Below are 26,392 nucleotides of genomic sequence, written 5' to 3'. Positions count from 1 at the left end.
TACTCCATAAAAGCAATCTCTTGGGCACATGCCCTTTTGTGTGTGTTTTTTAAATTTATTTTTCATTTTTTTTAATAGAAATTTGTCACCTGTCTTTAATGTCAAATAGGAAAAGAATCCTTCACTGTGGTTGCTCTAGCACACAAAAAAAGATGCTCATTCTTGTTTGCAGCACACAGAAGTCCATCCATCCATCCATCCATTTTCTTCACCGCTTATCCTCATGAGGGTCACGGAGAGCACTGGAGCCTATCCCAGCTGTCAACGGGCAAGAGGCGGGGCACACCCTGAACTGGTCGCCAGCCAGTCGCAGGGCACATGGGGACAAACAGCCGCACTCACAATCACACCTAGGGGCAATTTAGAGTGTCCGATTAATGTTGCATGTTTTTTGGGATGTAGGAAGAAACTGGAGTGCCCACCCGGAGAAAACCCACAGAGTGACCGGGAGAACATGCAAACTCCACACAGGCAGGGTCCGGGATTGAACCCGGTCCCTCAGAACTGTGAGGCCAACGTTTTACCAGCTGCTCCAATTTTAATTTTTTTTCCAACAAACTAAACTTCAGATTTTAAACTAATCATCCATCAATTTATTGTGCAGATTAGCTACGTGCGGTAAAATGATTATGCCATTACACATTTGTTTCCGCAGTATAACTTAAAACATATCAAAACTTATTGGAGTATGAAATAAAAAGGTGGCACGGTGGGGCAGGTGGTAAAGCGTTGCCCTCACAGTTCTGAGGTCCCGGGTTCGATCTCGGACCCGCCTGTGTGGAGTTTGCGTGTTCTCCTTGTGCCTGCGTGTGTAAAAATTGTGCCAAACATATATATGCGTTCATCTGAGATGATACGCTGTGGCGACCCCGAAAGAAACACACACACACTCCGGTTTCCTCCCAAAAACATGCAACATTAATTGGACACCCTAAATTGCCTCTAGGTGTGATTGTTAGTGCGACGGTTGTCCGTCTTCATGTGCCCTGCGATTGGCACCCTGCCTCCTGCCCGTTGACAGTTGGGATAGGCTCCAGCACTCCCCGCGGCCCTCGTGAGGATAAGCGGCAAAAGAAAATGGATGGATGACATAAAAACACGAAATAAAAGCATTTGTTTATTTAAATATTGGAACAAAAGTGGAAGTCGGCAAAAATGATTTTGACGTCGTCTGGCTGACTCCAGAGCGCCCCCTCGCGCTTACGTCCCGGCACACGTCGCCCGCACAGGTTGCGGGGTGGGCGGAGTCAAAACAGCTGTGGAGCCCGGAGTGTCTCGTGGCTCCGATCGAGCAAGTCGGGGCTGCTCGGTGACGCCGCACGAATCATCCCCTCGTCTCCAAATCGCCAAAACGTCTAACCGGGATTTCCAAGAAGCTCCAAAAGAAACAAAACAAAACAAAAAAAACAGCAACTACCCGTTCCGCGTCCCATTGGTGGTTTTCAGCACCACGAAGAAACGAGGGGACAAGTGAACGAACAGAAAAGTTAAGCAAGAATCTTCCGGTGGGAGGAAAAAAAAAAAAGCACCACTTGTTCGAAAACGAAGCGGCGGAAGGTGAGTAAAAAGTGTTCAGGTTCGCCACTGATGCTCGCCATGTCTCGTTAGCTAGCTTGCGGCACCACACGCCGTAGAGCATTCGCCGTAATTCATCGCTACTATTGAATGAAAACGTGACTTAATATCCAGTTTGAAGACAACTAATCCGCACACACGGCGGTCGGTTCGCCCTTGAGCTCCTTGTGCTCGACGATAAAGCAGAAACAAAATCGATACAAAGTAATAACGGTGCTTGTTTTTTTTTTTTTTTGCCCCCCCCCTTCTCCTTTTCAACAGCTAAGACAAGTACTTCCAGTGCCCCCCGACTTGTTACAATGACTCATTTGGCGTCCGTGCAGATGTCAGCCCCGCACAGTTAAATGTTAGAACTACTTGAGCACATACTGCTCGGGTGGTCAAAGAGGAAAAAGAGGAAAGAGGTTTCGTGGTGCCTGCCATGTCTCTGTGGGTCATCTTGCCTGTTAGCCTCCCAGCACTGACCATCACTGGGATCTGGGTTGTGTAAGTATTCACTTTTCATTTATTCTTATTCTTATTTTTTGTTGTTGTAATCATTGAGCATAAAAGCAAACAAAAACACATCTGAAGCGTTTGAGGTCAGATAAACACCCCAAAGTCTTTCAAGATCACCTTAGCGCAGGGGTGTCAAACTCATTTTTGTCGCGGGCCACATTGTAGCTACGATTTCCCATAGAAATGCTGAATCGCCTCATCATATTTACGCATGAAATTATGAACTCGTTTTGGAATCAGAAATCTTGCATCATGGGGTTTTTCAACAATTGTTCATGTTTGGTCACACAAAAAATGCTGATAATATCTCAACATTATCATTTATGATAGATGACAATTTGAAACGTTGGGTAATATTTTGACAAACGATGATTTGCCTTCGCGGGGCCACATGAAATCGTGTGGCGGGCCGGATCTGGCCCCCCGGGCCTTGAGTTTGACACCTGTGCCTTAGAGCATTTATTTGAAATCTTTCATATCTACCTCAATGTATGAACGTTAAAACTGGAAATTCATATCATCTGATAAGTGAATGACTCACACACTAGTAGAACGACTGTCTTATTAGTATCCTACTTCTTCAATGTGAATTGTCTCACAAATAGCATACTAGTATCAATCCATCCATTTTTCTTAGCCGCTTATCCTCACGAGGGTCGCGGGGAGTGCTGGAGCCTATCCCAGCCGTCAACGGGCAGGAGGCGGGGTACCCCCCTGAACTGGTTACCAGCCAATCGCAGGGCACATGGAGACAAACAGCCGCACTCACAATCACACCTAGGGACAATTTAGAGTGTCCAATTAATGTTGCATGTTTTTGGGATGTGGGAGGAAACCGGAGTGCCCACCCGGAGAAAACCCACGGAGGCACAGGGAGATCATGCAAACTCCACAGAGGCGCAGCCGGGATCGAACCCGTGTCCTCAAAAACTGCAAACCCAACGCTTTACAGTATATGCTAGATATTATAAATAAATGCTGAAAACAGCTTTCCTCACAAGAAGTGCACTCATGTCAACAAGTGGTTATTTTTTGCCACATGGGTAACAAGTAATTGTCCTTCCACTGTGCAGAAATGTGCCAGCGGTAGACAAAACATTACTAGTGCACCTTGGTCGTCATACGAATGCGCTTAATTGTTTTATTAGTGAGGACGAAGTACTAATTCATATCAAATGCCTTTAACAGCACTGACGAAATCCCCCGTCTTTGGGGAGCGTCTTTAAAAAAGGCACAAAAAATGAACGCTTACAAATTCCAAGAAAAAGAGCAGGTCATGCTCACGCGCCAAGCACAATCTGCGTCAAATGTTTCGACAGGCTCGCAAATGAGGTGATGATGGCACTTCAAGGTCAAGTGTCATCCCTATAAACATTCTAAAATGGATATAGTTATGAAAAATAGATATAACATTATTCAGTTCAATGTCCGTACGAAAAAATAAATATGAGCGAAGAGCGTGTCATCCATGCGCAAAGTTGCGGAAGTGTCATTCGACGACATCCAAGTGGTCGCCATATTGGCTGTTATCCTCTGTCCGTGATGTCACCCCGGACAGCCGCATTTGAAAACACGCTGTGGCCCCTACTGTGGGAGACGAACACGCCCCTTCTGACACGAAAGCTCTTTTCGAAGAAGAGAACATTACACAACCGAGTGAAGTTACAGAGGCAATATTACCCTATCGTTTCGAGCCACATTTAGATGATATGCGGATCACGGCCAAACCGCCTCCCCGTCCGATCCACATCCGCGGCGGAGTTGAGACAGCCTTGTCGGCCAGGGTGGCTCATTTTCGGCTCCAAGGTGGCTTATCACGGCGCCGAGCCGCTTTACGTCGTCGTCGTCGCACGCGGGTGAGTGCGCCGTTGCCGGCAGGGTTGCTCATAGCCGCCGCCATCCGCGGCGTTGTTCGTAGCTGCCGCCGTCCGCGATGAACAACACCGCCGAGCCGAGCCGCTTTACGGCGTTGTCGCGCCATTGCCAGCAGCGTTGTTCATAGCCGCCGCCGTCCGTGGTGTTGTACGTAGCTGCCGCCGTCTGCGATGAACAACACCGCCGAGCCGAGCCGCTTTATGGCGTTGTCGTCGCACCCAGCTGAGTGCGACATTGCCGGCAGCGTTCTTCATAGCCGCCGCCTTCCGCGAGCCAACGCAGAAGCCGTCCGACGCACACATCGATACATTTAGCACCCCTGTCATAATTACGCGGATCTTTTGTTACATTATGAGAGACGGATCACGTGGTCCGCCCCAAACTATTATTTTTTTTTTGTAGCTGTATACACACACACCTATCTGTCGTTTGGGACCCACGAAGCTCTCGTCCTCTGCACCTGTGCAATCCATTTTTCACGACGAACCGGGTCTCTTGGAAACTTATGAAGGGTAAATCCATCCTCCCGAGTTTTCGGGCAATATCCAGCAATGCAATGAGCCGGCAATTTGGCTAACACGAAGGAACAACGAGCTAGCTTCCCGCAGGTAAAACTAATAGATACAAACGAGTCCGCCGGAGGGCGCTCGTGCCCCGTACGTCACTTCCTGCTTCTTCTCGAAAACAAATCCCTCGAGAGGCTTTTACAAAAAGCCATATTCATCAAAATCATGTTTTGTGGTGAAAAAATGGATGGGTCCATACCGGCTGCCGTTTTTTTTTTTTTTCGTTTCCCCTTTTTTAACACTAAAAATCATCCATTTCATGACACTTGACCTTTAAATGATGATCCATAAAAGCAGTCAGTGGCGCATAAAAATGTTGGGGCTTGTATGTCACACAAAACCGGTGATCCCTCGGCCTCTCCCGCATCCAAGACGGCAACGCTGCGTGTTTACCCTGAATTCCTGGGAGTCATGGCAATTGCACGTGGATTAACTTGGCAGGAAGAAGGTCTCCTGATCACTTTTTTTTTTTTTTTTAAAGAAGAGAAATGTGCATGACAGCATTTCCATCTTACCTTTTGCTTTTGTGCGCTGAAAGGGAATAAGTGCCTCCTCGTCATGTTTGGGCCGACAGCTCCGGTTTTATGCGCTCTGTTATGAGAAGAGGAATGCAAACCGTAGGACGGAGTGACGGGGAGAGAGAGAAAGATGGCTCCCATCCAAACATTCGCAGAAGTGTACGGAGTACGATGTATGGAGAATATCACGTCGGTGCATGAATGGCATAGCAAAGATTAGGTACATATACAAGACACAGTACAGTATTGATCGGGCTGTGATTTGTTGAGCTTTAAAACAAAATCAGCGTTAAGAAGGTCGCCGTCCAGCCGTTTTCTGCACCGCTTATTCTGTTGAGCGTTGCGGGGTTCTGGAACCCATCCCAGCTGACGACCCGGACTAGTCAGTCACATCCAAGGTTAAAAAATAATGGCGTAAAACATGGAAAATTGACCGGTGGGAGGCATTAAGTAGATTTTCGTACATCATGAAAGAGGAAAGAAACAGAGTGAAGAATATTTTTTTTTTGTTGGGATGTGTGATGGTTGTTGTAATGGTGTGCGGGTGTAGATCGCCCACTATTCCATTTATTTCTGATATTGCATATGCCAGTGTTTCCTAAATTTTATTGATCCAAGGCACATATTTTGCATGCTTTGTCGTAATTGGTTACTGTAGTTAATCATTTTCGGCGAGGGGTGCCGTGACTGTAACTCTGTAACATACTCGGTGCTCATAAAAATGGTCCGATATTAGGCAGCAGACTGAGACATTGGGGTACATTTTTGTGAAATTTGTGACAAAACTATGTGGGAAAACATGCAGTTGGATATTAAAATGTTATTAATGACAATTCGTTGGTCGAAAATGTTTTATTTGAGTCTGACATATGCCAGGCGGCACGGTGGATCAGCTGGTAAAGCGTTGGCCTCACAGTTCTGAGGTCCCGGGTTCGATCCCGGCCCCTGCCTGTGTGGGTTTTCTCCGGGCACTCCGGTTTCCTGCGATCGGCTGGCGACCAGTTCAGGGTGTACCCCGCCTCCTGCCCGTTGACAGCTGGGATAGGCCCCAGCCTTCCCCGCGACCCTTGTGAGGATAAGCGACAAAGGAAATGGATGGATGGATGATTTTCTGTGGCACACCTGATGATCTCACAGGGTGCACTGGTTGTGGTTGTATAATTCAAGCAAAAGGAGGATAGCATACTGCATATGGATGCAGAACTGTCCTGGATTTAAGATCATGTACATTTTTACTCTATTCCCAAACTAGTTTTAACCACAGGTTCCTTCCTGTCGCACCGACAAGGACGCCTTGTTTCGAGGAGTAGTCAAGGGTCCCCTTTTTTTTTTTTTTCACCCTCCCCTCTCGAAGAGCAGTGTCAAATGATGTGACCTGTTGCGTAACTCGGTCTTTTCACCGTAGGCGACTGTATGGGAGTAAAGTAAATGCCGCAGGGACATAATGTAAAGACTGCAATGCCGGCCCGAAGGTCTTGTGTGTATTCAGCAGAACTTTAAACAGTCCAGGATGGTGTTAGAGGACATGCAGCATCTATGGCTGAGGGACCTGGCCTGAAGATAAAATCTCCCGTTTGCCTATAAAAACATAAATGGCAGTGACGTTACTTAAAACAAATGTTTTGGGTTTTTTTTCCTCCTTTGCTTTGTTGCTCCTGACACTAAACAAGCTTTGAAACTGCAACAACCTCCAGAGAAATAATACAAATGCTTATTTTTAAAATTTTCCCATCATAAATATAAAATGTTCCTTCAGTGGAAATACTCATACATACGTATCCCTTAATTAATGATCCATTTTTTAGTGTTCCCTGATTTAAGGTTTTAAAATGGACCATCAAGCTGCATGGTGGCCCCAACAAGAAACAACTTAATTAAAAAGTGACAAATGTCAAAAAATTGCTACGTTTTGCAACGTTTAATTTTGAACAATTTCTTTCTAGCGGGCGGTCGTGTTCTTGAAAAGATGCTCAACATGAGGACCAAAAATTGCTGAGTTAAACAAACCTGTTAAAACAAGTCCATTGCAAAGGGCAGCATTGAGTACCGTAATTTCCGGCCTATAAGCCGCGACTTTTTTCACACGCTTTCAACCCTGCGGTTTTTGCGGTGATGCGGCTAATTTGTGCATCTTTTCTAACGGGCGCAAGGGGGCACTTGAACGGAAAAGCTAAGAGTGAGACCGGTGGAATATATGTGCCGAGGAAGAGACTTTTACCGACCTGTTAGCGCTGCGCTAGCGTGTTACTGCAGTGTCTCAGTGATTGTTTTTTTTTGTTTTTTTTTATAACCTGCCCTGTTAGCACAGTGCTAGCGTTAGCCCAGCGGTGTTAGCGTTAAACTCTCTGTGTAGCGTCTTTCTTTGTAAATATCTCATGTTTGAATCTGGGTTTCAATGTGGGCACTTGCGGTTTTTACACAGCTGCGGCCTATGTATGTACCAAATGGTATTTCCTTTACAAATGTACTGGGTGAGACCTACAACCAGGTGCACTCTGTAGGCCGGGAATTACGGTGATTCAATGAATATTAAAGTAATCTGAAGAAAAAAAATAAAATGTTGCACGTGATCTATGCTACGTAGTTTAATTATGTTACTGTAATATTTGTTAAGTCAGCATGTTAAGTGTTAATCCACCTATAGTTTAATAAGACCTCATCGTAATTTATGACTTTGTTGCCCTCGTGTGATTTTTATTCAGCGATAACTGGTGTATGAAAGGAGAAGTCAAAGAAAAACTGCAGCAAGCTGACACTTCAGGGTCACATCAAAGAACCCGGTCTGGTCCCCGGGCCTTGATTTTGACACCGATGCGATAGAATTTTGCAACCTCGGCTCTCAAAATTCGCGGGAACAGGCTACTGACCGCAGAAACATATCCAGCCTCAATGAATTCATAGTTCATGGATCACACCCTTTTCCTGTGGTTTCCCCGTGTTATTTTTGTGCAGGCCTTTGGAACTGTTGACCTTAGCAGAGCCCACCTCAAATGTTCTGTTTATAAGTTTAAAAAAAATAAAATAAAATCCTCCGCTCTTCCTCGGCATGATGCAGTTAACATTCATGACCGCCGCTGAGCCGCAATAGATGGCTCATTTTGTAATGTTGTTGCTTTATGAGAACGTCAATTTGAGCAAATTTTCACGCAGGGACCAAACCATCGGAATCGTACGTCAATATTAGCCACCCACAGTCACTTCTCTTGCATAGTAAACCCCTCTCTAATCTTGCGTGTTTGGTAATATTCTCCTTTATTTTTGTCGAGATGCGTTCAAGCTGAGCATTTAAAAGGTTTAAGAGCTTTGTTAGCTCGCTACCCCGCGGCCATATTTCACGCTCACCTGTGGGTTTACTCGGCGAGAGCGCTTTAAGTACGCCATCTGGCTTGTCCGAGTGACGCCATTCACGGTACACCGAGGCGAACGTTACCTTTCCGATGAGCAGCCCATTGGTACCAAATATTCAAATCCGTTTTCCAATCCAACGACAGATTGAGGTAGGGAGAAAAGTCATTTATACATACTTGGTGGTTGAGGCCAGTGGGTTCATGTACTAATTTATGTCAAAACATTCTTTCTTGAGCGAGCGCTCGCTTTATTCAAAGGTTGCACATGCATTTCGTCGCGGCTTTCGACCATGCAAACAGTTTACATTTGTTGAAGTTGTCACCTCCTCACAGGCAAAATCTTACGTTTCTGTTTCAAGCAGTTTTCTTCATGACTGTAAGAAAACATTTTCTGCTGCGGGGGGGGGGATGCCTCGTGTGCACAAACGTCCACTTCAAACATTCATCACGTGTTAATTTTCAGTTCAAAGAGCATCGAAGATGAACCTTTTTTCTAGTCATTTTAGTGGTTTTTTTTGGATGTTAGAAGGGCGCCAGTGATGAATGGCAAGGGGGGGGGGATAAAAGAGAACTGGAACTCCCCCTTGAGTCGCTTAGTAGAAGCCAGCTGGCAATAAAATTTGTTGGGCTGTAATGGAACACCAAAGTTAAGGCGCAATTTGTGCCCTGATTTCTAACCCGCATTTTTATACGTGATTAGATCTTTTAGAAAAATGGATTATGAATATATGTTATATACATTTACACGTCATAACAATATTAGAGTACCGTAATTTCTCAAGTATAATGCGCACCCCCAAAGTTGACTTAAAAAAATCAGGAAAACCCTTCTACCAATGTACAACACGCACCACCAATTTGCCGCTGCCCATATGATCAGAATATAAGGAATGATCTGTATTTATATTCTGTTAGGTTTGTAGTTGTATTGTTTAAAAAAAAAAAAAATGTCCGTACAACAATAATTAATAATAATCATTTTGCATGTGCTTATGTAGCCGTAATATAATCTCACTGTTTGAGTTAAACATTTTTTGCATTAAATATTTGTGCACAGTGCAGTTTCTCCTTTACATTACACATCCTTGGCCAAGACTTCAAAGGCAACATCTGGCTCGTCTCCAGTCTGAAAAATATCCATCGTAGGTACCTTTGTGGACCCGGTCCAGTTCTGGTGCCTCCTGAATTCACGAACAGTGATCCTATTTTCCTCCCAGAGCTTGTCATCCTCTGTGCCATCCATGGCGTTTTGGAATCCCAAGAGTTTTGGTTTGGGCGCAGCCTCTCGCTCTTTTTTGAAATAATTTTCGGAAAAATTTGCGCATTATTTTCGAGAAATTACGGTATATCTCATTTATTATAGGTTTAGGGTAATGAGGAATATATTTGTCAGTCGACTACGCTTCCCGTCTTTTGCGGCCTCCAGTGCTTTCATTTCAGAACGGTGTCTTTGTAGGTGCATCTGTGGTTTAAACTCCGAGGTTCTTGCGCCATTTTCGAGACATATTCTCCCCCCAATATTGTAATTTCGACTCTCGGGGGGATTTAACTCGTACATCACACCGCCGTGGTCTCTGTTGTGTCAGCGTGTGACAGCACAATCAATCTAACCGGGTTGCGTCCAGCTTTTTTTACGTGTGGGGAGCAGGTGCGCGTGTCAGAAGATGATGGTTTACGCCATAGACACTGTGTTGGCCTTCGAGACATTCTTAATTGTTATGGTATGTCTATGATTTTTGTTGTTTAGAAAATGAAGGTTTTGATCAGTGTATTTGTGAATAGTGAGGCGTTTACTTGATGCAGACATATATCTTGCAGTGTGTTGAAGAAGATCAGCAGGCCGCTGCTACCTTTTGATTTTATTAAGTTTCATTTCCATCTATGCTCCGTGGGGCTGGTGCATGTACGAACACAGCAGCACTTACAGATTCTACGTCAATGACGGTGTTACGTGATACAACAATCTGAAGAACAGTAGTGGTCTTTATCTTGTAGATAATGGTCCTCTGCTCACTGACTTCTGAATGACGGAGCTGCTCAGCGACCTGACCAAAAGTCAACGCGGTTGTTGGACGGAGGCCAGACTTACCCGAGTCTGACTCGAAACAAACCGCTCTTATCTGTCTTCAACCTGATTGAGTCGGGAACGGAGCAATAAGAAATGGCAGGTTGCCTGGCCCTAAAGCTGGGGTGTCAAATTTTGTTTTCATCACGGACCACATCATAGTTATGGTTGCCCTCAGGTGGCAGATCATAATAATGAAATCACACAGATAAGACGGTAAAATCACTGTTTGGTAGGAGCTATGTACTGTATGTGTGTGTGTATTTTTTTTAGTTTTTTAAAAAATGTTTTAGTTAAATTATTTAGTTATTATATTATATTATGTTATTTGTGGCGGGGGTACAGCACGGGAACAAACTTCTTATCTTTTGTATAAACAAAAACAGATTGAATGTCCACTTCAATGAAACATCAACAGAGTACATAGTTTCCTTTTAGTAAATTGCATCAGTATTTTATCTTTTCAGGAAATGAAGTCTGGAGGCAAGCGCAACAGTCTAAGTGTGAATCACTGAAACAAAAACAATAATAATTGTTCGTTAGCTTCTTATGCTATTTTTCCTGTAATATTTAACAGTTAAGTTAGAATGTCAGGATGTGTATGCCGTGGGAAATTGTATGAGTTTACTTAATTGGTTTGAATTTTTATTTTTATTTTTTACAAATTACGTATCATTTTTAATCCACTTAACCAGTGTATCCACCATTTTTGTTGACTTTTTTTTTGTTCAGCATTGTGCTGTGAGTTTTTAACATGAAAAATAGATGCTTCAGCTCAAAGTTTGGAAAACACTTTGCCAGACAAAATCTGGACTCCACCGTTGGTTTTTATGGAGGAGACACACACAGACAAAAAAAAAAATTCGCTCTTCTCTGTCCTTAAATGAGGTAACCAAAATATTAGATACCACTTTTTAAGGATGGTGATTTTTTTTTTTTTTTTAATTAAAATGATCTGGATTTTTTTTTTGTAATTAAAAAAAAAAAAATCCAGATCATGTATTGGATGTCAGTTCATGAGGTTGTTTTGTCAATTTCTCCTTAACTAATATACAGTCACATTTGAAAATGTACGGGCGTGGTCAGTCATGACTGCAGATATAAAGTTACGGGTGTGGTCCACTTAGCATACCCGGAGATATAAAGTTGCGAGTATGTATTCTGTTTGCAATTATGAGTGTACCCCTTTAAGAGCGGAGGGGGGCGGTGTCAGGTAAACGAGGAAGTAGAAGTAGGCTGAGCGGCAGCTTGTTCTTTGAGACCATGTGGTACCATGTTTAAAAAAAAAAAGAGAGAGAAGAGAGGAAAAAGGTGGAAAAGATGAAAGGGTGTGCGAGTGAAAAGTTTCGAGTAGCAAACACCAGACTGCCGAGATTTCACAAATCAAGAAGCATCTTTCCAGAAAAAAAAGGCAAAGGACAAAACAACCCCTCGTAAAGGAACACGATTGTAGCAATTTCTTTCAATTGATTCCACTTCCTGTCCTCCTCCAGGTATGCGATGGCCTTGTACAACCAGCATGTCTGCCCTGTGGATAACTGGTATGTTCATTTTGCTACTCCCTTTCTTAATGGAATTATTTGTATCTTATGTGGGAATTCTTTCTAACCTATAAAGTTATTATTATTGTACAGTACAACCTCAGTTCTCGACCACAATCCCTTCCAGAAGGCTGTTTGAGAACCGATTTTTCCGATATTTCCCACGTCTCCGCACAGAGGCTACGTTATAACACAATAACAACGCGCGTCGTGGGTCAGCTGGTCGGGCCGCACGCGTGAGGTTATTTCCGGGTCTTGTCGCAGGCGTGGGAGTACCGATTTTCGTTCAAAAACAGAAGCAAAAAAAATCTTGAAATTTTCGTCCGAAAATCGATTTGTTCGAGACCGGAGACGGACGAGAACCGAGTATTCGCTGTATATACAACACTTTGGTGCTATATTTCACACGAGGGTAGTTGTTACCAGAGGCACCTGTTGAAGGACCGTCCTGAACGCCAACCAGAACTTTAGAAGTCTTCTGTATAAGAAGTCAATCTTCTTAAACAAGCAAGAACAGTCGAGTTGTTTTGATTCAGGATCTTGGATAATCATGATTTGGATGACTAACAATCTACACAGATGCGGTCCTGTTGATTTTGTCGGTTTGGTACCAAATACTTTACAGATGGGCAATTCTAACTTGTGACAGCTTGACGCACGCACGCATTGCCTCTTATTTGGAGAACCGTGAGCCAGAGAGTCTTGTTTTGATCTCCACAGACTGATCTTATACAATAGTTTAGTGTTTTCTGACAAGGTGAGAGTGAGGACAGGTGTGAAAGAATACTTTAAAAATGTGTTTTAATAACGTACGATCACTCTTTTGTGGGTGAAGATCTGGAACGCAGTTACTGCTATTATCGGGGGGGAGGGGGGGCTCACTGTAGACCACAGGTGTCAAACTGAAGGCCCGGGGGCCAGATCCGGCTCGCCACAAGATTTCATGTGGCCCGCGAAGGCAAATCATCGGTGTCAAAATCCCTGATTCTTCTGAAAATATGTCCCAACATTTCAAATTGTCCCATATTATAAGTGATAATGTTGAGATATTATCAGCATTTTTGTGTGACTAAACATTAACAATTGTTGAAAAACCCATTATGCTTGATTTCTGATTCCAAAACTAGCTCATAAATGTCACGTGTAAATATGATGAGGCGATTCAGGTTTTCCGTGGTTTCACCATCACGGCCCTCTGAGGAAAATCGAAGCTGCGATGTGGCCCGCAACAAAAAAATGAGTTTGACACCCCTGCTGTAGAGTATTTCAATACAGTGAAGGCAACTTGCATGTCGCAAACTGAGTGATCCCCGTCCTGTTCCAGGTTGTACAACCAGTCGTGCGGAGAGGAGCTGTATTTGCAGAGCGGACCAACGTTATGCTGCACGCTCGACAACGTACCTCTCATCAGGTCAGTGAGACCCCCCCCCCCACATTCCTCCCCTCCCCCTCCCCGGCTCCTGCACGTCTTCCTCTCTCCCCCGCCGTGTCTGTCTGATGATTAAAAACAGGAACACCAGACCATTGTGTTTCACGTCCCACGCCCAAGTTGCCGCATTGTGGATAAAAGTCACGTCAGATTAAAGGAGACACTTCTCCTTCTGCACGTGTACCGTATGCATGCATGAGCGTGCGGGTGCGTGTTGTAGGAAAATGACCTCGGGCTGAAGTATCCCACCTGCTGGTGTGGAGGCAGAGCCAGGCACCACGCAACAACGTAAACACAGACTCGCGGCGGGTTCACCTTGCATTTTTGGACACAAACCAAGGCAAGGCGCTCGCTGTTTTGTTTAACTTTTCATTTTTGAGCATAAAAAGGCTTGTTAGACCCTCGATAGTTCTGCGGTTTATGTAACATGTCTGAATGATTTTTTTTTTTTTTTTTTTCAAGAAAAGCCAATATATCACGCCTTATGCCATTAAAAATAAATATAATGGGAGACCAAACAAAGTGGTTATATAAATGAACAGAGGTGAAACTAAAAGGGGGCGACTTGTTTGAGGCTCTCTGAAATAGATTTTCTTGGCCCATGATGGAGCCCCTCCACCAGGTTGGTGAAAATGAGGTTGCCAGTTATTGCGTAATCCGCCTGACAGACGGCCACTAGGACAGCCAGCTGCAATGTGAAAATACCGTAATTCCCGGCCTACAGAGCGCACAGGCCTCACCGAGTACATTTGTAAAGGAAATACCATTTGGTACATACGTACGCCGCAGCTGTGTAAATGCCGCTAGTGCCCACATTGAAACACAAGATATTTACAAAGACGCACGGTATACAGAAAGAGTTTAACGCTAGCGCTGACGCTAACAGGGTGGGTTAAAATCAAACTTAACGGTAAATATCACCGAGACACGCCAGTAACAGAGCAGCAACACGCTAGCACAGCGCTAACAGGGCCGGTAAAAGTCACTTCCTCGGCAGATACATTACACTGCTCTCATTCTTACCTTTTCCTCTCAAGTGCCCCCATGCGGCCGTTAGAAGAAATACACAAATTCGCCGCATCACCGCGTAAACCGCAGGGTTGAAAGCGTGAGAAAAAAAGTCGCGGCTGGTAGGCCGGAAATCACGGTACACATTTTACACATTGCCGGTCCAAAAGTTCTCAGTTTACATCACAACCCTTTGCTAAATTTGAATGCATATTTTTGGACAAACAAACATGTATACAATGTCATGTTCCAATATGAAGACTGTAACTTCTGGAGCTGAATGTACAGCAAATACTCCCATTTGTTCACACTTTTCTGCCATTTATAATAATAAAAACTGAATAAATGTGTTCCGTATAACCTTTATAAACACATTCTGAATTTCATGCATGTGTCAAAAGGAGCTGACCACTAACACCCTGTCACCTCCGCCCGATTTAATGCCGTAAATAAATATTCACTCATTTTCTTTTATTTTCTTTTATTATTGAGCCATATTGCGCTGAGGCGCTGGGGACAGACTCATTTTTCCAGGCTACAGTAGGATACATTTCTGGGTTTCTTAACATGACTTGAACAGTTCTGTGGTAGCAATGCACCAAAAAAAAAAAAAAAAAAAGAGAAGCCGAATTAAAAAAAAAAAAAAAAAACTTGATCTGATTAGTTGAAAAGTGTCAAATACAGTGGCCAACTGTATTTGACTGTATATGAACTGAAGAACATGTGACTGCAGTCAGCTGAGTTGGCTTTTGGTGGGCAGCAGCTCTGGGCACAGACAGGCGGTCTCTCTTAGCAGACCGCCAGCGAAACAATTGCTGTTGTTCATAGAAAGAGAAGCCGTGTGTGTAAAAGGTTTGGATCCCATCGGTTTCTGTTACGTTGTTTGTGAAGAGTCACTATTTCATATACAGCGGAGCCCCTCTACATTGCAGACAGACAAAAGAAATCTCTCATATAAAACAGAGTAATGCAAGAACCCAACAACAGGAACTTAGACCGGGATGGCAGATGTGTGTTCTTAAAAAAAAAGGAGGGGGGCAGAAGACCATTCTGTAAATGTGAGTTCTCGGAAAGGAATTTAAAAAGTTGTGACAGATTATGTCACTGGTAATATTACTTGAGTAAAAAAATGAGTCGTTTTAAGGTTTATAATTACAGTAAACTACTATTTTCAGTTGCACCTCTACGGCACATAAGTTAGTATTAAGCTAGCAACTTTCTTGAAACAAAATTTTCAGTTTTTTTTGGTGTTTATCCATCCATCCATTTTCTTTGCCGCTTATCCTCATGAGGGTCACAGGGAATGCTGGAGCCTATCCCAGTTGTCAACGGGCAGGAGGCGGGGTACACGCTGAACTGGTTGCCAGCCAACCGCAGGGCACATCGAAACAAACTGCCACAGTCGCAATCAATCCTTGGGGCAATTTCGAGTGTCCAATTAATGTTGCATATTTTTGGGGATGTGGGAGGAAACCGGAGTGCCCGGAGAAAACCCACGCAGGCACGGGGAGAGCATGCAAACTCCACACAGGCGGGGCCGGGATCGAATCCGGGTCCTCAGAACTGTGAGGCCAACGCTTTACCAGCTGAACCACCGTGCCTTATTTTTGGTGTTTAAATATACAATTTTTTTTTCATGCTTTATGTGTCTTGTTTTACTACCAACATTACATTTTTTTTTTTGTTTAAACTATATGGCCTGCGATTTGCTGGCAACCAGTTCAGGGAGTACCCCATTTCCTGCCCGAAGATAGCTGGGATAGACTCCAGCACACCCTTGTGAGGATAAGCGACTCAGAAAATGGATGGATGTGTTTAAATCATTTGCGAGTGGTAAAACAACAACAGCAACAACAAAAAATCTCTGTTGAAGATTTTCACCTATTGCAGGTGCTTTTGTAATGTGACAGTGGTTCAATGTAGTATTTTTTAATTTTTATTTTTAACTGTATTAATGGCATTAAAGTTTGCGCTCTCTCGTTTTGCAGTAAGTGCGGGACACTTCCGCCAGAGAGCTGCTTCTTCAGCCTTATCTGCAGCACAGGATCATTCATGGGTAAGATTTATGTACTGTATTTATGTATATGCTAGCACAAACTCAATTACCACCGTCATTAGCAGTTGTTTTTTTTTTTTTTAATCTTTTGTAGTTATCCTTAAACCAAAATTAAATCCGCTGGTTGATAGAAAGATTGTCTTGTGTCAAGAGCTTATCCAGTGTCCAAAATGTAATCCAGTACATCCACTTAGCAGAGATGATAATGTTATTACGGAGTAATTAACATTCTTACAATATCTCTGTCTCTAGTTTGTAATGGGGCGGCACACGGTGCCTCAGCTGGAAAGCGTTCGCCTCACAGTTCTGAGGTCCCGGGTTCAATCCCGGCCCCGCCTGTGTGGCGTTTGCAATGTTCTCTAAACACTCTAAATTGCCCCTCGGTGTGATTGTGAGTGCGGCTGTTTGTCTCTATGTGCCTTGCGATTGGCTGGCGACCGGTTCAGGGTGCACCCCGCCTCCTGCCCGTTGACCGCTGGGATAGGCTCTGGGACTCCCCGCGACCCTTCTGAGGATAAGCGGCTAAGAAAATGGATGAATGGTTTGTAATACCTGGTTGCCAGCCAATCACAGGGCTCATATTAACAAACAACTTTTCACATTCACACCTATGGGCAATTTAGAGTTTACAGTTATCCTCCCACCCATGTTTTGGGGATGTGCGAGAAAACTGGCATACCCGGAAAAAACCCACGCTGGCGCAAGGGGGGGACTTTCAAACGCCACACTGGCAAAGCCGGATTTGAACCCCGGTCCTCAGAGCTGTGAGACAGATGTGCTAACCCACCGCTATCTGAAGATTTTGTGACTTTTTTTTTTTTAATTACAGGAAGCAAATAAACGTCCCAAAAAAAAAAAACCTCATTCCGATCACGAGTTTAAAAACAAATGTAGACATGCAGGAAAAGCGTGCACTCCTGCAGACCCAGGGAGACTATGCGTGACATGATATAAAATCATGTGCCGGTCCAAACGTTTTTTTTTGTATGCCTACACGTGCAGTTCCTTGTGGTAAGCGCTGGTTCCGACTGCCCTCATGTATTTAATGGTTCCCAGCTGTGTGCATGTGTGCGTGTGTTTGTGTGAATGAGGGGAAGGAGGTGGGGCGCTGTGGTCAGTTCTTCACCATGTTTATTCACGAGGAGTCGCATATTCCGTGATTTACAGGCAGTCTCTTCCCTCTGATTGGCTTGAACCGGGCTGTTCCCTGAGCCATACATTTAGCTACATTCATTGCGCATAATTTACAACATTGACTCTGTTGTTGTGGGGGCTGTTAACCCTTTCATGAGGTGTAATCACGTGTCACTTTAGCCACAGCTGGGCATTGGTGAGAACTAATGAGGTTCTGTATTCTCCTCTGTTTTTTGGGGGGGTTTTTTGTATGCACTAAAAGCCAGTTTTGGTGCTCAGCTGTAATTTTTGGTTAAAATGTAGTGCAAAAGTTAAAAAAAACTTGGGAGTCTAAACATCATCATATGTGATATTACCAAGTTCTGGAAGACTTCACCAAGGTTGGCATCTAAAGCACATGTAAAACTCAAGGCCAAGGGTTTGTGGAGGCAGGGGCGGGGGGTTGTGTCAGATCCGGTGATCCACATCACACCGCAGTTTTTCCTTGTTTTCAAAAATAGTTAGTTGTCATAAAAAAACTGTCATTTAACCAGGAAACGAAGTACAAACTATTAATAGTGCATTTTCCTGAAACGAAATCTAAACTAAAATTAATTCTAAATTTTTTTTCAATTAATTATATTATTAAAATAAATCAAGACTAAATGTAACATTTTAGACAACCAGTTGATTTTGCATAATTTTTTCTTTGCTGCGCCCAATGTTTTGACCAGGGGTGCTCAGGGCGTCGAGGTAGTCACGGTCGAATCAAAAAAAGACGTTAGCCAATGTTCCCTCTAAACTGCGCGCGTGCGCATTTGCGCACCGCTGATGCAGTCTTTTAGCAGATATTCTGCGTTGCACGCAAAAAAAAAAAAAAATCCAATGCAAAATGAAAGTATAACATGCAGATTTTCAGTTTGTGGCATTTTGCGATGTGACTCAATGAGTGAGGGATGACTGGTTGTTACATCCATTGGCACAATTCACATACCTACTGTAAAAAAAGAAAAGAAGAAGCCACTGGTTTCTTTTAGGGAGCACACGGAACTTTCTCTAACAATGACCGCTGCTCCGCCACAGACCCTTTTTCCTAGTTTACCTTACACCCCCACCCCACACCACCCAACCCAGAGACAAGGTAGACATGCTGCTTATGTTTACTTTCGATATTAATGGAGAATGTCAAAAAAGAAATGCTGTTGTTTTAAAATGCAACGACTGTCAGAGTATTTGAATAATCGAAGAAAAAGTTGTTTTCCGAGTGGGAAATATCTGGTAGAAAGTGCAGGATGAGATGGTGGGTCATTTTAAAATTCCACCTTGGCACAGCACAATCCAGGATGAAAGCATAGACAATACAGCACACAAAACGTTAATTCTGTATTTTCAATATTGGAGGCAACATAACATTAAGCTTAAAACGATTGGGAGTATCATCATCATATCAAAAGTAGATCTTGAGGTAAAAAAAAGTCTGGGGACCCCCGGTTTAGACGAACCATAATCGTTAAACCTAAGTACGTTCAGAAGAGTGATTTTTGGTGTACTTTATGCACGTTCAGTGTTGTAACTGTCCACCAAGGGCAAAAATAACTACAATGTGATCCACGATGAAAACAATTTTGACAACTCTGAGTTTCACAAAGAGGAAAAAATGCCGACCATAAAAGTACATATGAAACTTTTTGTGACGCACAAAAGGGACCGCGCAGATGCTACCATAAATGTCATGGCATCGAAACCACAACGATTCTGTTTCCAAGTTTCCCATCAACGGATAGCTTATTTGTCGTGGTTTTATACTTTAATGACCAGATGTATAAACACACAGTGTGCAGCAACATGTTGAGAGACAATGTACTCATACTGGTATTTGTTATCCTCAGTGAAAAATGACTATAACTGCAGCTTACTTAGCAGTGAGCAGTTGTGTATACACCTACGCGTGTATACTGCTTGCTTGTGGTCAAGATGAGCCACGGAATGAATTAAATCATGAAATCGTGATGCAGAAACTTTCTTTACATTGTATTTGTTTTTACTGTATATTTTTATAAAGTACAATACTGTACTAAATCTAAAAAAACAATAAAAAAAATGTATTGGTATTTTATGAAGGCCTACCTGCAATTGAATCAAGCTATTTTCATACATTCCAATGGGGAGGATTTGGGATGCGTGTTTTTTTTTAAATTAGAGCGTTGTCGTGGAATGAATTAATCTCTTAAATCAAGGCACCAGTGTATTTATTGTTTTGAAACAAGCAACAAACTTTCACCAAGAGATATTCAACTTTAGAACTCCCGCTGTACTTTGGGATTGCTCTTCCTTCAGCCTCTCTGACTGTATTTACTCTGATTACAGTTACACCGTGTTAATACTTGTCGTAGCGCACGTACTGTAGCTATGCCTCCATCGAGGTAGGTTAAGTTAATATTTAGCCGCACTAAAGCCTATTTTTTTTTCCCTTTGCCCGTAAAATTTCTCAAAAACTACGCACATATTATTTCTCTGCATGCCCCCTGCAGGAGTGAATGCAAGTTTGTTTTGGTTGAAATGGGTCCCGTAGTTGGGAACAGTCAGGTTTGTTGAATTGCAAGGTCCGGTCCAGTCCATTTGTACAATTGTGCCGTTTTCCGTATTTTAAATTGTTTTACGTGGTACGTGACTGCAGGTTTGTACACGACAGTGTCTGTGCTGTTGGAGCGTGACACAAAGCACACGTATCGAATTCCCCGACAGTGTTTCCTAAGGTTAGAGAGCATATAATCTGGTTTGGATCGCCATTTGGAAGGTGATCAAAGCTCTGTGTGTGTGTGTTCTTGAAAAATCCGTCCCATTCTTTGTCGTCTAACAGGTGGTTACGTAATGTTTGTAACTTCAAACTTTAGGGAAACATAATATTTTGACTGATACAAACGTGAAGGTGTTAAGTGTTACGCATTACGTATTGCTTTGTTGCACAGAATCTACAAAGTTGAGCGCAATTTTTGTGATTTTTGCTTGACTTCCAAGTTGTTCTCACTCCCGTAATTTCCGGCCTGCAAGCCGCGACTTTTTTCCACACACTTTCAACCCTGCGGTTTATGCGGCGCGAGCGTTAGCGCGGCGCTAGCATTAGCATGCCGTTAGCGTTAAACTCTTTCTGTGTACCGAGCCTTATAACCAGGTGCGCTCTGTAGGCCGGGAATTACGGTATTTTTTTTTTCATAAAATAGCTGATTTTATTCATTCCATTGCCATAATTACACTATTGTATAACATCACTTGAGTCGAAAAGAAGACTCTCGCACAGTTCTTCCAAAAAAGAGTCGAAGCATGCTTGCATCAAGCTGGTTATTTTGTCACTCGATTGATTGATCAGCTTCTGATTCTGTCACTTCAAATTTTGAAGATCCTGTGCAGATTGCGCAGATAAACATGTAAACACAAAGCGGTTAAAATTGTTTTGACCAAAAAAAAAAAAAAAATAAAAACAACCTCTATGTCACGTGTACTGAAAGAAGGGCAGCAAAGAGAAATGAGAATAGACTGTTGGGAATAAATTATGAAAATTTCATTGAAGAACGATTATAATTCAGGTTGTAATTGTAAGTCAAGTCACTTCATCTGATTACTGTTCAGGCCTTGCTCGCCCTGCCCATCTGGAGCCATGCATTTCTTGCCCCACCATTTTTAATATCATCAACTTTTCTTTTTTTAACTTTTCTATATCATGCGGACAGTCGCTGTTCTATTCCCATAAATCGAGTTAAGACCAAGCGAGCTTGTCCAGAGGCTTTAGATGGAGTTCAATTACAGTTCTATTTAGACGGATTCTGTACATTTTATTCTGAAGGAATCTGTAACCCGTCACCATGATGTTTACTCCGCCAGACTCAAGAGAAATCAATCCACTCAAACAAAAAATGTAAACATGTATCTTCAATGCCTCACTTCTTTCATCTTCCATCGAATTTTGGACATTTTACACAAGCGACGAACAGCAGCAAGTATAAACGTCCTCGTCTGTAATGATGAAAAACTAATTTTGTAGGGACGGCAAAAGGTCCACAGCCTGCCAGTCTGCAGAAGAGAGACTGAAATGCCATAATCTAATGCAATAAACTGCCGTTGCCTTAGTTATCCCTTCAGCGAAACAGCATGTTTCCCATTTTACGCAGCGGGGGGGGGATTGTTTACGAGGAGATGCTGCTGCTTTTTCCATGATTGTTACGGAAATCACTCTGCCGCGACTTCACGCAAAATAGCCGACAAATACGCACAAGATCAAGCTTGTTGAGGTGAACAGAATAATTATGCCCATTTACATTCCTATCAAATGATTGAGTGTGTATTTTACACGTGTATTTTGCCCATTGTGTTTCGACTGAACCCGATTACGGCAGTTGTTGTTTTTGTCCACATCTGCTTTAAAAAGCTTGCTTTCACTTGATTTCGCAGAGCTGGTAGTCATTTTGTATGGGGGTGGTGGTGGTGGTGGGGGGGGTCCACATGTCTTTATTGTGCACACTAATACTACTCCTGTACGCCTCCCGTACTTAGTCTCAAGTATGACGCTTGGAATATTTGTTGTTCAAAGTTTAATTTTAAAATACATTTTTCAAGAAGGAGATAATGGAAGTGACTCAATGTTGTGACAGGCAATACTGCTCATGTTATAAACCCTTTATTAACCATACAGGAAATGTTGTAACTTATGACTGTCATAAGAGCGCAAACGGAAGATAAGCATTGTTATTAAATTACATAAAACTACACACCATTTGAATATTCCTAGATAATACTGTATATAGATAATAATAGAGAGCAATGCAGTCACCTCGTGTCGTATTATACAGCGAATACTCGTTTCTCGAACGCCTCCGTTCTCGAACAAATCGGTTTTCGGATGTGCGTGGCCCGACCAGCTGATCCACGACGCGCGTTGTTATTGCAAATTTGAACGCACCGCGAAAAAAAACGGAAATAACATAACGCGCGCGGCCCGACCAGCTGACCCACGACGCACTTTGTTATTGTGAATTTGAACGCACCGTGAAAAAAAAACGGAAACAACAACACGCATGGCCCGACCAGCTGACCCACGACGCGCGTCGTTATTGTGAATTTGAACTCACTGCGAAAAAAAGCCGGAAATAACAACGTGCATGGCCCGACCAGCTGACCCATGACGCGCATTGTTATCGTGAATTTGAACGCACCGCGAAAAAAATCCCGGAAATAACATAACGCGCGGCCCGACCACCTGATCCACGACACGAGTTTTTATTGTGTATAACGCAGCCTCTGTATGCAGACGTGGGAAACATCAATTCGGTTTTCGAACAGATCGCTTCTCGAACCGCCTTCTGGAAGGGTCTGTGTTCGAGAACCGAAGTTGTACTCTATAAGTATTTTTAAATTGAAATATGCAGCATCCACCTTTGGAGAAAATGCAACCAGCCGCCTTTGCTGTTGATTATGGTTGGGGCAGATTGTTCTTGATTAAATCAGAGGATGACAAAGTCGGACAAAAGGGATAAGACAAAACAGTTGTAGTCAGATAGCACAGTTTGGTGAAGATAGCGTGCTGTGATTTATTGAGGTGTAAATTGAGTGGGGTGTGGCTTCTGTGTGGCATTATTTTGATTACAAAATCAAAATTTTCAGGGTTACATACACGTTTATTTTTGTGTTACATCTTCTTGAGACTTAAAGTGGCTTCCGTAAACCTGCAGTCTAACACGACAATGATAAATTGTCCCCACCCCCCTCCCCAGAGGTTGTGCTGAGGTTACGTAACGCGCCCCATCATTGAGATGTCTGCGCTGACATTTCCACATCCCGCCAAAAGCGGAGGCGAGCGCGGTCAACTTCGCACAGGGAAGCGCTTCCTCGGCGCGGCCACGCTTGCCATGACTACGCCGGTTTGGCGGCGAGAGCGCTCCTCACCCCCCCACCCCCACCCCTACCCGATCCCCCACCCTCCGCTTCCACAAAGAAGCAGTGACAACAGTTTGGTCTGCGAGTGCAATATATGGGCTCCCTGTCAAGACACCAGGGGCTCCTTGTCCCCTTTCATTCTGCCACCTCACCTCGGTGGCCCACTTTTACCGCGACGCTGGTCAGCCCGCGTCAGCAGTGGAGGAGCTGCAAAGGTTCCAGACAAAGAGGAGCTCGTGGGGGGTTTTGCTCGTCGGCGCGCCAACAATGCCCACTAGTCACAGCCCATTAGCCCATCAACAGTCATCTGCCCCCTTTAACAGTTCTGTACTCCAACCCCCCCTGCACCTTTTCATCTTAAATGTAGGACCCCAACCACACGTGCCGCACACTTTCCCGCCATCTCGTTTTCCTGCCTTACAAGAGTAATTCCATATCCTGTCATTTTTCATTTGATTTTTTTTTTTTTTTTTTTTTTACATTTTTTTTGTGGGGTGTGTTTCTTGGCATAAACAAACTGCGCTTGAGTCTACATTAAAACTAAAGCCACACTCACAAGCCTAACAAAGTGTTCATACAGTTGTAGTTTCTGTTATTTAAATTATCTGATAAGACCAGTGGTACTTGAACTTTTTACACCAAATACCACTTCAAAGGATACTTGGGTCTCCAAGTACCAACAAAACCACCAACATTAAAATAGTGGCGAAGTAGGCTGGTGAAAGTAAAGGTTGATGCTTATTATTCATCGATTTTTATGTACTTCTAGAGCAGGGGTGCCCGGACTTTTTTTTTTTTTTTTTTTTAACCCAAGATCTACTTTTCAAGCAGCAAGCCTCGCGAGCTACCGGCGACAGGGTGGGGGGTTGGAAGTTTGGGATGAAGATGGTCCCAAACCATTTTAAGGTTAATATTATGTTGCTTCCTATATTTAAAATACAGAATTAGCTTTTTGTGCACTGTATTGTCTGCGCTTTCATCCTGGATCCGGTTGTGCCGAGGTGGAATTTTAACATCACACACCATCTCATCCAGAACTTTCTACTTTGGCTTCAGACAAGATCTTTCCCACTTGGAAAAGAGAAAATCTCGGCCGGTTCAACAACTTTTTCTTTGATTATTCACACACTCCGACAGTCATTGCATCTTAAAACGACAGCATTTCTTTTTTTTAACTTTCTCCTTTAATATCAAAAGTAAACATAAGCAGCACGTCTCTCTCGTCTTTGCTCTACGTTGCCCAGACTGTGTTGCTAACTAAAGCTGGGGTGTCCTTGGACGTTGTCATTATAAAACACATCGATGGTCTCCATAAGTACTGTAACATTTGTAGTTATGAGTGTACGTCTTTAAGAGCGGGGTGTAAGGTAAACTAGGAAAAAGAGTGTGTGGCGGAGCAGCGGTCGTTGTTAGAGAAAGTTCCGTGTGCTGCCTAAAAGAAACCAGTGGCTTCTTCCTTTCATTTTTTTACAGTAACTATGTGAATTGTGCGATTGGATGAAACAACCAGTCATCCCTCACTCATTGAATCACATTGTAAAATGCCACAAACTGAATAGCTGTATGTGATACTCTCAATATGCATTGGATTTTTTTTGCGATCGACTGGCGCATTGAGCACCCCTTTTCTAAAGCAAACCTACTTACCGCTAGTTGGACTCGTGCAACACTTTGAAAACGGCTCTTGCAAGAGCTTGGATTCCCCAACCGACAAGTGTCGCACGACCCGGTAGCGTTTGCCAGACCCCCTGTGCTCGAGAACGACCCCCAGCTGTCCCTCTTCATCCGTCTCTTCTTTCCACAGTCATGGTGATCGTGCTGCTCCGCTACGCCCACGTCATTGAGAAGCACCAAAACTGCGTCCTCAACACGGCGAGTCTCTCCACAGGCTGGATCTGTGCCGCCGGGCTCATCATGGTGGGCAACTTCCAGGTATGCTCACTCGGGTCAAAAATGCTGCAGAAAGCGAAACCTAGAATTCTGAATTGGCCCAAAATGGAGTTTGGCCTAAATTTTGTGGATTAGATTTTCTGAAAGAAAGTGTTTTCCAACAAATGTTTACTTTGTCTGCACTGGGGGGGGGGGGGGGGGGTGGGGGGGGGGTGGGCGGGGGTGGGGGGGTGGGGGTGGGAATCATCTATTTAGATGCAAGCAAAATAATTGCATCAAATGATCAAGTAGATATTAAATACTTTTAAGATAACTGCACTTTTCAAGTGTATGAAATTTTCTTCACATTTCACATTTTCTGATAGTCAATATTTCCTGATTGCACTGGGTAACCTTTCAGACTTGAGATTTTGATCCCCCCACCCCAAAAGTAGATTCTACTTTACTTTGCAAAAAAAAAAAAAAAAAAAAAATTATTGCTCTTTTAAGTTTGATGTTTCTATTTACATTTAAATGGCTTATCGGGATTTATTATATAGAATAATTACAAGTCCAAGGTGTGAGAAAAAACTTATTTTCAGAAATAATGAATTGTAAAAAACAAACAAAAAACCCACTATAGACACTATTTAAACTGTACAACTTTTCCATGTTTCTGAACTTTATGCACAACTTCATTAACAAGAGCTTATAAGCAGACACACACACACACATATATAAATATATATATATATAATATATATATATATGTATATATATATATACATTTTTTTTTTAATGTTTCTTCCTAAAATAAATCCACTTCACGAGACTCTTCGTCTGTACCTGATGGTTACCAGCTTGTTACACGGTGATACTAAGCAGTTTTATCTCACTCCCCAAATATAATATACAAAAATATGAATTATATACAACATATTAATTCAACTTTTGTGACTAGCAGTATTTGGTTTACGCAGTCCTCATCGTCTCGTGTATTGTGA

At 43.1% G+C, this 26,392-nt stretch overlaps 1 protein-coding gene across 2 annotated transcripts in view; it reads left to right on the top strand.

Moving 5' to 3' along the window:
* The first annotated feature begins 1,221 nt into the window (after window positions 1-1,221).
* Window positions 1,222-26,392, top strand: part of zgc:154058 (Transmembrane protein 150A-like) — a 35,942-nt gene continuing 10,771 nt past the window's right edge. For both annotated transcript variants that reach the window (XR_009797322.1, XM_061836273.1), the window contains exons 1-6: window positions 1,222-1,557; window positions 1,837-2,061; window positions 11,938-11,985; window positions 13,310-13,396; window positions 16,411-16,478; window positions 25,324-25,451. Coding sequence is in view for 1 of the 2 variants with exons in the window: in XM_061836273.1 (XP_061692257.1) it covers window positions 1,997-2,061; window positions 11,938-11,985; window positions 13,310-13,396; window positions 16,411-16,478; window positions 25,324-25,451 (396 nt within the window). In the remaining variant the exon portion in view is untranslated. The remainder of the gene's footprint in view (window positions 1,558-1,836; window positions 2,062-11,937; window positions 11,986-13,309; window positions 13,397-16,410; window positions 16,479-25,323; window positions 25,452-26,392) is intronic.

Source organism: Syngnathoides biaculeatus, chromosome 12, assembly GCF_019802595.1.
Source record: "Syngnathoides biaculeatus isolate LvHL_M chromosome 12, ASM1980259v1, whole genome shotgun sequence".
Taxonomy (NCBI): Eukaryota; Metazoa; Chordata; class Actinopteri; order Syngnathiformes; family Syngnathidae; genus Syngnathoides; species Syngnathoides biaculeatus.
This window is presented reverse-complemented; position numbering and strand designations above follow the sequence as displayed.